Genomic DNA, 11,826 nt, shown 5'->3' with positions numbered 1-11,826 from the left:
GAGCCAAGGTTGCCTACCCCTGGTCTAGTCTTTTCTTAAAGATCTCCAGTGATGGAACACCCACGATTTCTGAAGGCAAAGCTGTTCCACTGGTTGATTGTCCTCACTGTCAGGAAGTTTCTCCTTAATTCCAGGTTGCTTCTCTTTTTGACCAGTTTCGAACCATTGTTTCTCATCCTTCCCTCTGGTGCTCTGGTGAACAACCTGGCTCCTTCTGCCTTGTGGCAGCCCCTCAGATACTGGATCACTGCTATCATGTCTCCCCTATTTCTTCTTTTCTTTAGACTGGCCAAACCCAAGTCCCGCAGCCGTTCTTCATACGTTTTGGTCTCCACGCCTTGGATCATCTTAGTTGCTCTTCTCTGAATTTTTTCCAGACTTTGAGAGACAGAAAGTGGACTTCAAAGGAGAAAACCATCACGTGGTGGTTCCTGCTGAATTCTGTCTGCTTGAGAATTCAGGAAACCAAAACCCACACATTTAGAACTTGCTAGGGTCAACCCAATTGTTATCCTTCATTATCATGGTTAAATAAAGCAACTGAATTGTGACCTCAGCCACTGAGACGTTTCTTAATGGCCACTTCCAATAGACCTAGCTAAATTATACTCTTGTGTGGATGTAGCACTTGTTCTCCACACCTTAAAGCAGGCACCTTCATCCCATGGGCTGCATACAGCCCTGGACAGGTAGTAATGCAGACTTACAAGATTGTAAACTGTTAACAATATTATGTGTCAAACATACATAATAACTGAAGAACTGAACTGGAGTTCAGTTCTTGGATGAGAAGTGAAATATTTTCAAAGAAAACATCAAGAAAGTCCAGTTGCTTTTTGGAAGGAAAAAAAACACCTTTGGGACAACCATGATCTGAATGATTGAGAATCTCCACAGACATAAAATAACTCTATTTTATATTTTATATGTGGCCCAAGGCAATGTGAGCTATGCTCACATTTCCATATTTCTGAGGAAGTTCTGAATGATGGATGCGCTGCACAAAATACTCTTCGCAGAGCAGCGGGGAATTTGATGCCAAAGGCTCACTCAGGGCTCCCTGAGTGGTGTCAATCGAAAAAGGGAGGAATTGAGAAAGTGGCAGTTTAGCTCAGCCTGGTTTTATTCCAACCCATCTCTGCATTCACACGATCAAGGCAAGCAAGGACCATCAGTTAAAGAAAATCAAAGATGCTGGCTTCTTCTCAAAATTGCTTAACCAACACTGGACTACAAATCCTGTCCTGCAACCATCTGATGGACTGGGATGCTATAAGGTCTCTTGCCTTGAGCAGGGAGTTGGACTAGAAGACCTCAAAGGTCCCTTCCAGGCCAAGGATTCTATGTTCAGCGCTGGCTGGCGAAAAGAGGATTGGGAGCGGGGGTGCAGCCAGGGAAGGAAGGAAGGAAGGAAGGAAGGAAGGAAGGAAGGAAGGAAGGAGGGAGGGAGGGAGGGAGGGAGAAAGAAAGAAAGAAAGAAAGAAAGGGAAAGAAGGAAAGAAGGAAAGAAAGAAAGAAAAAGAAAGAAAGAAAAAGAAAGAGAAAGAAAGAAAGAAGGAAAGAAAGAAAGAGAAAGAAAGAAAGAAAAAGAAAGAAAAAAAGAAAGAAAGCCTTGTGCCACCCCCGTCGTACCGCCTGCAGGACGGGGATAGGTGGCATGGGCTATGTAGTCCTCCGGCTCCAAAGACCGGCTAGGACTCCTCTCCCTCCCACTGTCCCCCACCAGCTCCCCCCTCCCCGAGGCGGGGACGCGGCGCGCGCCCGGAGCGGCGGGGCGGACGGCGGGGCAGGCAGGCAGGCAGGCGGCGGCGGCGGCAGGAGCAGCTGCCCGGGTTCGCATTGACGTCAGAGCGGCTGCACATGACCGGGGAAGCCAATCAGAGGCGCTCCGGAGCGGGTCCTGCCAGGCGCTCGAGCCCCGCTCGCTTCTCCTCCGGCGGCTCTTCGGGCTTCGACGCCGCCTCTGGCTTCGGGACACGCGTCCGGCCGCATTCAGACGTGCGCGAGCCCAGCGGGCAGCGCCTCTTCTTCCTCTGCCCGGCTCGGCTGGAGGCCGTCGGCTTCCTTTGCCTGGCCGCAAAGCGGAGCCCCTCCGGACCGCCGCCGCCGCCGCCGCCGCCGCCTTTGTCTCCGCGGGCGCCGCCTGGCCGCGCTGCTCCGCCGGCGCATGGGTGCTCGGCGCGCCTCCGCCGACAGGCTCGGGCACGGCCGGGGCTAGAGAGACCCCCCTCCGGTCCCCTCCCCGGCTCGGCTCCGCGCCCCTCTCGCCGCCCGCCGCGCCCGGGGAGGGCCGGCATGGATTGCCCGAGCGGCTGCGGGGGCGGCGGCGACCCCCGCCCGCTGGAGGAGAGCAAGCCCTTGCTGGGCGAGGCGCCCGACGGGACCAAGATGGGGGCCGCGCCGTGCCGACGAGGCGTCCACTGCGGCGGCATGAGGTACAAGCTGCTCCAGGAAGGGGACATCCAGGTGTGCGTCGTGCGGCACCCGCGGACTTTCCTCAGCAAGATCCTCACCTCCAAATTCCTGCGCCGCTGGGAGCCCCACCACCTGGCCCTGGCCGACCACAGCCTGGCCTCCGCCACGGTGAGTGACCCCCCCCGCTCCAGGCAGGGGACCCCCTTCAGGGCTGAGTTGAGGGGGGACGCCCGGCTGCCACCCTTGGCTGGGTTGGCACATTGGGTTGTCTGAATCCCCACCGGGCCAGCAGGTCTCGGGGTCGGGAAGGTGGTGATGGGGGGGGGGGTGCTGTCAAGGCAAAAGCAGCCCAGCTGCAAGGCAGCCCCAAAGACTTGGCTTGGTTGGAGTTTGAACCCGCCTTGGGTTGGGTTGGCTTGGCCCGACGTGGTTTGGGGGGGGGGGAAGCTTTCCCACGACCTTGCTCAACTTCGACTTTGCTTGCTTCTCCTGTGCGGAGAGGGCCGTTCTCCCTCGCTTTTCCTTGCCCTTTGTGCCCCCCTTCTCTCCCCCCCCCCGGGTTTGGAAAAGGCTGCCTCCTTTCACCCCTGTCCCTTCTCTATGCTTGGTGGGGTTAGGGGAGAGTTGGGGTTCAAGCCCTGGATGGTGGGAGCTGAAACCTCCCCCCCCCCGTCCCCCGAAATAAAATTTTGCAAAATCTGGCATGCGTGAAGGATGGTCTCTGAGGACAAAATAGGTGCTATTGAACAAAGCCTCCAAGAGAAGCAAAGTTTGGACTTTAGGCCGCTTTAAAAAAAAAAAGTAGTCATTTTTATTGTTCCTAATCCAATTGTCATCTTCTTGTCCTTGAGCAGTTTGGAATATCTGAGGTTGAAAGGAGAAGGTTAGCAAAAAATCCTGTTTGTTAAGGGCTTGTCTTTCCCTCCTTGAGATGGCTATTGTAATTGAATTATTCATCAGTGACATCTCATGATGGAAGACTTCGCTTCCTCTTTCTTCAACATTCAGATGCCTGATTACTTAGATTTTAATCATTTCCTTCTCCGGAGGTTGAGGTTTCTTTGTGTTTTTTTTTTAATCAGGTTGGCTGGTTCTTAAAACGCTGAGTTATAATTAAAGGAAGAATGAAGAAGAAATCAAACTTTGAATGGAAGGCAAATAGGCTTTGGAGTGGTTGAATAGTTCAAGAAACAATGTGTGTGTGTGTACACACACATACATATACTGCTCAAAAAAATAAAGGGAACACTTAAACAACACAATGTACTGTATTTCATAGTAGGATGTCTTATCTTGTGTTCCCTTTATTTTTTTGAGCAGTATATATATTGGGGTTTTCAGTTGGATTCGGAAAAGTATAGGGTAGCTTTATGAACTTGGCTCTCTTGAAGACACGAGCCAAGGTTGATCTTTCTTCCTTTTGCTCTTTCGAAGTGAGGGTGAGCAAGCTAAGGATTATGGGGAGTGTAGTCCACCCAGATCATGGGAAGTTGTAGTCCACCCTGTCTAGAAAGCAGAAAATTGGGAGAAGCTGCTGCTGCTGCTTGCTCCTCCTCCTTGGGATTTGAAATGATTGTGTTAAGTCTCCTAAAATGTCCCTTTCCCCAGTTCTAGATTTCAGAAAATGGAAGATGGCATTTGCGCTCTCCCACCTTAGATAAAATAGCTTGCTGGATTTAGGCTGGGTGGCAGATAACATGATATACTTTAGTGTTCTTTGTGAGACTACATTTCATCTTAGTTCCAGAACCGTGGGTTTTTAACTTCTTCTCGTGCATAAAATGAAAGTTGGCCTTCTTTGCAAAAGGGGTTGGCGATGCAAGCACCTCTCAAAAGTTCACAATAACCCTGCCAGGTAGGTTTGCCAGAGAGCAGCAGGCTCAAGAGAATATGCAATTAGTCTGCAGAGTCAGCAACAGAAAGGTTGATAACCCAGTTTCCTTGCACAGCCTTCCGGTTGTGTCTTCCAAAGCAGCCATTTTCCAGTTGGCTACCGGAAGTTGATCACTGAGAAGCACAGGTAGACATTAGCAGCAGTTACCTGTTTTCAGAATTAATGACTATCCTGGACTTTGGGCCTTCCGATGAAGGTGGTGCTCTTTAGATCCTGCATGACTCACCAGCGTTCATATAAATAGTGTAAGGACTACGCTGGTTCCTCCTATCCTGTGACAGCCAGTTCACACATTCTGATTAGCCAAAGCCAGGGCTTTTAGGCAGGGCTTTTTTTCTCATAGAACGCTCAGAACGGAGTTCCGGCATCTTTTTTGGATGGAACCTTGTAGGGTAGGCAAGGCGGGTTGTATGACACGTGTGAGTTCCGGCACTTTTTTCTTTTACAAAAAAAGCACTGCTTTTAGGACTTCTTATGGCGCGTCAGCTCAGCCCCTGGCCCTTCATTTTGTGGCTGGGGTGAGATCAAAGTTTATGCAAAACTCTCCTAACAGCCTTACTGAAGCAGCCTGGGTTTCCTGCTAAGTCAGGGCGTAGTAGGGATTGCAGCCTTCCTTTTTTTTCTCCTGTTTATCTCCATCTCCCTTTGAGTTCTCTTTCCTGTTCGTTTACAGAGTGCGGCTTTTGTCTGCGATTGGTTTCACTGACAAGCTCGCCTTTTGCTCACATGAGTAAGGTGGGAGAGGATTTCCTAATTCTTTGGGTTTTCATATCAAGCCTGGTCAGAACAGCCAACTGAAAATATTTCTGGGTAGAGCAGTGTTTTTTTGTTTTTGTTTTTTTAAAAAAAACAAGAGAGCATTTACCAGCATCTGACTTTGGTCTGGTGTGCTATACACAAAACCCTGCCTTGCATTTTTACAATCAGGGTTAGGAAAACCCCAGGCTACTTTCCAGTAGTAAAAACAGAGCAAGCCGCTAGAATGTAAACTGAGAGCAAATTCAACTCCCTACTGGCACGGATGACGTTATCTAGTTTGGTAATGAAACATCTGCAAGGAAACAAGCAGAGAGAACACCGACGGTCCTAGTCTTCCTCCTCCGTTACAAAACCCCATCCCCTACCAGCACTGATGATGTTACCTAGTTTGGGAATGAAACGTCCGCCAGGAAACAACCAAGCTCCAAAAGCATCAAGAAACCCTCATTCCAGTGGTTTTATTTGACAACCTTTATTTAATAGCTGTAGGGCACCACTCTGCTCTCCAATGGCCAAAATGTCTCTTAAATTTCATTTTTAAGCTTTCTGCCCCATTCAGTCCCCCTTCTTCTCAGATGCTCCACCCGCGTCTCCATCTCCTGCCCCCCCCCCCCCCGTTCCCTGCAGGTTTAATGGAAATGGCAGAATCCTGGCAAAAGACTTGTTGAGGCAGTCCTCGACTTTACGACCGCAACTGACCCCAAAATTTCTCTGCTTAAGTGAGACATCTGTTGAGCGAGTTTTGCCCCGTTTTACAACCTTTCTTGCTACCGTTGTTAAGTGAATCACCACAGTTGATAAGTTAGTAAGCCGGTTGTTAAGTGAATGGACTTGGCTTGTCAGATGGTCGCCAAAGGGGATCGTGTGACCCCCGGGACACAGCAACGGTCATAAATGTGAACCAGTTGCCAAGCGTCCGAATTTTGATCACATCATCATGGGGATGCTGCCAAGGTCATAGCTGGGGAAAAGCGGTTGTAAGTCACCTTTTTCGTTGCCGTTGTAACTTTGAACAGCCACAAAATGAACGGTCAAGGGTTACCCGTATGCTAAAACACAAGACCTTAATAATAATAATAATAAAGTTGGAAGGGACCTTGGAGGTCATCTAGTCCAACCCCCTGCTCAGACAGGAAACCCTATACCATTTTGGACAAACGGCTGTCCAGTCTCTTCATAAAAACTTCCAGTGTTGGAGCATTCACAGCTTCTGGAGGCAAATTGTTCCACTGATTAATTGTTCTAACTGTCAGGAAATTTCTCCTTAATTCCAGGTTGCTTTTCTCCTTGATTGGTTTCCATCCGTTCCTTCTTGTCCTGCCTTCAGGCGCTTTGGAGAATAGCTTGACTCCCTCTTCTTTGGGGCAGCCCCTGAGATACTGGAACACTGCTATCATGTCGCCCCTCGTTCTTCTCTTCATTAAACTAGACATTCCCAATTCCAGCAACCGTTCCCTATATGTTTTAGCCTCCAGTCCCCCAATCATCTTTGTTGCTCTTCATTGACACCTGGGGTCTCACCCCCCCCCCACCAAAATGAAGCACCACTCCATTCCACCACCCACCTGGGAATTTTGCTGCAATCCTCTTCTCTTTGCAAGGCAATCACAGGCTGTTTCCCTGTGGAATTGCACGGGAGTAGCAGGGATCAGTTACACAGTGTACAGATGTGCTGAGCATTAATCCAAAGGGCCGATCACTTCCTGGATCATCATCATTCCATCTCTCCTTGTCTGTCGATGATGATGATGATGATGATGATGATGATAATAATAATAATAATAATAATAATAATAATAATAATAATAATAATAAAGTTGGAAGGGACCTTGGAGGTCATCTAGTCCAACCCCCTGCTCAGGCAGGAAACCCTATACCTCCTCGGACAATGGAGCCCTGATTTACAGCCGTAGGTCACGGCAGTCATTAAGAGGTCACCCCCAGGGCTGTCCCTGATTGCATAACCTTTTTGCTGTGATCGATTAAACAAACACTGTGGACATTGAGGAACATACCTCTTGTTAAGCGAACCACGTTTTTTGTTGTTGTTTTTTGCTGGAAACGAAGTGAACCCTGGAAAGCAGGGTGCAAATGCTGCAAACGTCCATAAATGCAAGCTGGTTGCCAAGTGTCATAACTTTGAAAAACAGTCGTAAATAGTTCTGGGGGAGATCCCTTGTAACTAAGCCAGGACTACCTGTAGTAGTTTCACAGACAAGACTCAACGGATTAAAGTGTCCCATACTTTGCTTGGGAAAAGAGGTGTAGAAGACCCTTTTTCTCCCCTTGTGTGTCCTTTCCCTTTGGGTTTGATCTGTGTAGCAGCCCTGAAGATGGCTGAGAGTAGGAAGGCCTGTTTTTTCTGAATGCTCAGTGGCTTTGCTATTGCTGGCTAATTCTGCCGACTGCCAACAGTTCAATCCTGACCGACTCAATGTTCTCAGCCTTCCATCTTTCTGAGGTCGGTCAAGCGAGGGCCCGGATTGTTGGGGGCAAAATGCCGACTCTGTAAACCACTTAGAGAGGGCTGTGAAGCAGTGTGAAGCGGTGTATAAGTCTGAGTGTTATTGCTATTACTTAGAAGAAGAATGTGAGACAGAAGCATTTTCCAGAAGTTCTAAAAAGACTCAAGAGTTCACAGAACTGATGAGGGATAAACTGGACTGTCTTAAGAAGATTAAGGGAGGTGGGGAAAATAGACTTATTATAACTAACTGGTGTTGAAGGAAAAGTCTTCATCATGGTTTAGTCCAAGCCGGGAATAAACAACATGGTGACTGCTTTAGGAAGAAGGTTACAGTTTATTGAAGAGGAGAGCCAGACAGGAAGATGGCTCTGGAAGAAAAGAGAGAGAGAGAGATAGCACATGTAGGGAGCGGGTTTTTATACCTTCTGGAGCCTTTTGTTTGGAGTTGTTTCCTGTTCCTGTTTGAGGCTTTGTATTTCCTGTGTCATGTATTTTGACCTGTGTCCCTTTGGCATCTGTGGGTTAATCCTATTATGTCTTGTCTTAGAGTTTGGGTGGGGTATGTAGATTTTAGGTGTCTTTGTCTTCTTAATCGTCTAGCTTCAACCTTCCTGAATGGATGATCACATCTGCATTTCTACAGAGCTGGTTTCTGCTTAGGGGAGGGAGACTTGGGGCTATTAAGAAAAACTGGGCATGCTTTTCGGCCTCTTTAAGATCCTTTGAGGAAATATATTTTTCTGCCCTTTTAATATTTCTTTCTCTGGGGGGGGAGGGGCTGACTTCCCACAGTGGAAAACAAATATTTAAAGACATTACATTTTGACCGCTAGGAGCTTTTTTTGAACAACAAATACCACAGAGATATCTACCACAGAGCCTTGTGATTTGGGGGAATGAGATCTAATTGTTGGGAAAGATCCCAGTTAATATTTTAGAGGAGTTCTGAATATCTACCGTAGCGCCCTCTCCTTTAGAGTGCAGCCTTTGGCTGGTGCAAAGACAGTCAGGTTTCTGCCACCATGCGAAAACGTCTGCTTTTTCTGCAGCACAAAAACAATTCAGTTTGCAGCCCAAAAGTCCAAAAGCAAGTTAAAAACATAATCTAATGTTGGCATTAGATAAAAGGGTTTAACCAGTAACACATTTAATAAATATTACATAATAATAGACTTAAAATCCTTAACTGTAGATGAAGATCAAGCAGAGCCTGGGGGCGGAGTCAAGAGAGGAATTGGCCTAGAGTTGTTACGTTCCCACAAAGAGTCTTGACTCCAACCCCTCTCGAGTTCCGTTGATCCTTATCTAGCACCAATTTAATATTGACGGTTAGTTGATTAAATTCCCCTGCATAAGTATGAGCAATAAATTGTTTTAACTGGAACTTGATGTGTGGTTCTGATTCATTCCGCTTGATACTAAATCATTGATTTGCTTACTACAGCCCTAGTTTTTATAGCCATGGATAAAAAAAACAACCTCAAACCCTGGCTATTGCCCGATCTTAGGACTTGCATATCTGCAAGTAAAATCTTCACATACTCAGGAGTTGTTTTTTTCTGATTTGGATTTTAAAATAGGCCAGAGAGGCCCAAAACAAGCATGTGCCCCATTTTTCCTTTAAAGCAGGGGGTGTCAAACCTTGGCAACTTTAAGGATGGCTGCTGGAATTGGGCATGTCTAGTCTAATGAAGAGAAGGACAAGGGGTGACATGATAGCAGTGTTCCAATATCTCAGGGACTGCCCCAAAGAAGAGAGTCAAGCTGTTCTCCAAACTGCCTGAAGGCAGGGCAAGAAGCAGCAGATGGACACTAACCAAAGAGAGACGCAACCCTAGAACTTAGGAGAAATTTCCTGACAGTTAAAACAATTAATCAGTAGAACCACCTACCTCCAGAAGTTGTGGGTGCTCCAACACTGGAAGTTTTTTAAGAAGAGACTGGACAGGCCATTTGTCTGAAATGGTATAGGGTTTCCTGCCTGAGCAGGGGGTTGGACTAGATGACCTCCAAGGTCCCTTCCAACTCTATTATTCTGTTCTGTTATTCTGAAAAGCTACACCAGATGAAAATAAATCTGGTTTTTGCTCACCACAGTTGTTGCTATATTTTAAGAGTTACAATCTTACTTTTCCTTTTTCCCCCCCTAATGTCCCTTCCAACTTTACTATTATGATTATGATTAAGACTTGTGGACTTCCAAGTCCCAGAATTCCCCAGCCAGCTGCTTTCCAGGAGAGATGGATCCTGGGGAAGTGAAAGAAGAAAGTTAACTCAAGTGTATCAATTGTGTTTATGCTTGATACATCAGAGGCCAAAGTGCCTTTGTTCTCTGTTTTATATGTATACATAGTAAGTCTTTGGCTGTATTTTCTCCTTTTGGAAAGGTTTGGTAGTTTTTGTTCAGGGGAGGTTTTTTTTTCTTTCCCACCTTTCAGACGCAGGTAGAGAGCTGATAACTGGGTTCTTCAAGAGTTGCCCTAGTGACAGATCCAGAAAGCAACCTTTAGACAAGTGTCCCTCAACCTTGGCAACTTTAAAAGGTGTGGACCTCCACTCCCAGAATCCCAAAGCTGTGCTGGCTAAAGAATTCTGGGAGTTAAAGTCCACAAATCAATTTCTTTTCTTTCTTTCTTTCTTTCTTTCTTTCTTTCTTTCTTTCTTTCTTTCTTTCTTTCTTTCTTTCTTTCTTTCTTTCTTTCTTTCTTTCTTTCTTTCTTTCTTTCTTTTTTTCTTTCTTTCTTTCTTCCCTTCCCTTCCTTTCCTTTCCTTTCCTTTCCTTTCCTTTCCTTTCCTTTTCTTCCCTTTCTTCCCCTCCCTCCCTTCCTTCCTTCCTTCCTTCCTTCCTTCCTTCCTTCCTTCCTTCTTTTTCTCCCTTCCTTCCATCCTTCCTTCCTTTCTTTCTTTCTTTCTTTCTTTCTTTCTTTCTTTCTTTCTTTCTTTCTTTCTTTCTTTCTTTCTTTCTTTCTTTCTTTCTTTCTCTTTCTCTCTCTCTCTCTTTCTTTCTTTTTTTCTTTCTTTCTTTCTTTCTTTCTTTCTTTCTTTCTTTCTTTCTTTCTTTCTTTCTTTCTTTCTTTCTTTCTTTCTTTCTTTCTTTCTTTCTTTCTTTCTTTTCATTTACATTGCCACTCATCTTTCAGCCAACTCTGGGTTGCTCCTAATAAGGATTAAACAACATAAAATCATTTTTAAAAAACTATAAAATGGGAGTAGAAGCATGCCCAACCTATCTCACCTGGGGTCAGCCTAAAATCTCCACGTAGCCACAAGCGAACTAAGTCCAGCCTCCTTTGAATCCCATTCACCCTTATCTAACTCAAGGCAGGTGCTAACTGTTAGTTGGGATGATTTTGTCTATTTATGTATTGGTTCAATTTCTGTGGCCGCTGATCTCAGTCAATCTCTCTGGATGGCTTAAAATTCAATTCCTGTATGTAGGCATGTGAGGAATAAATCAGTTTAATTGGACCTTCACATATGGATCTGATCTTTTGTACCTGACCTATGGACAAACCTAGGGGGCATTACTATGACTATTGTCAAATCACCAAGGCTGAGAAATTCTGCCTTGTACAGGGGTGTCAAACTCGCAACATCACGTGACGTGTCGCGTCGCAATGTATCGCGACTTGTTTTCCATTGCCGGCAATGTGGTGGGCACGGTTTCGGCATGACGGATCCGGCCCGTGGGCCAGCAGTTTGACACCCCTGGCCTTGTAGGAATCCCTTCTGGCTTAGAAGAAGGACTCAGGACTTACTTTGGAATGGTAAAGTTCCATGACCATCATTTATATGAACTCTGTTATACTAGGAGTTAAAAGTCCATTAATCTTAAAGAAGCCAAGCTTGAAACACTGAATCTCGCCCTTACCTAACCGTTGCCTAAACGTCTGTTTCACAGATAACTATGGGACTGTTTACCTTTTGGGCGTTTTTTTTTTAATTAAAGATTTTCAATTAAAAACAAACTCGGCAAAAGAAAGGCAACATTTTGGCAGGGGTCTGAGAGAAATGTGCCTGGATTCACCCCTCGCATTAAATAATAATGAATAAGCAACCAGTTTCACACAGCACAAAGTTGAAAATCGGGAGGCGGGGGAAAGGGGGGGAGCAAATATCTGATACAGGGAATTGTTTGGTGCAGCTAATTTTTGGCTAAAATCCAAGCTGGTTCTGCTGCAGATTTTAGTTCATTGAGGATTTTGACAGATACAGTACTACGTACAGTTATTGGATAGCACATAAATGATCATAGTATATTTTTCTCAAATCTGCCCTGTTGTCGTGCTGC

At 46.1% G+C, this 11,826-nt stretch overlaps 1 protein-coding gene across 1 annotated transcript in view; it reads left to right on the top strand.

The window, feature by feature from the left end:
- Positions 1 to 627: 627 nt before the first annotated feature.
- Positions 628 to 11,826, top strand: part of CMIP (c-Maf inducing protein) — a gene marked incomplete at its 3' end in the record, with an annotated part of 164,606 nt that continues 153,407 nt past the window's right edge. The window contains exon 1 of the mRNA XM_081346806.1: positions 628 to 2,583. Within this exon, the coding sequence (XP_081202932.1) occupies positions 1,861 to 2,583 (723 nt within the window). The remainder of the gene's footprint in view (positions 2,584 to 11,826) is intronic.

Source organism: Vipera berus, assembly GCF_964194415.1.
Source record: "Vipera berus genome assembly, contig: HAP1_SCAFFOLD_53, whole genome shotgun sequence".
NCBI lineage: Eukaryota > Metazoa > Chordata > Lepidosauria > Squamata > Viperidae > Vipera > Vipera berus.
Note: the sequence above shows the minus strand (reverse complement) of the source record. Positions and strands in the feature narration are given on the sequence as shown.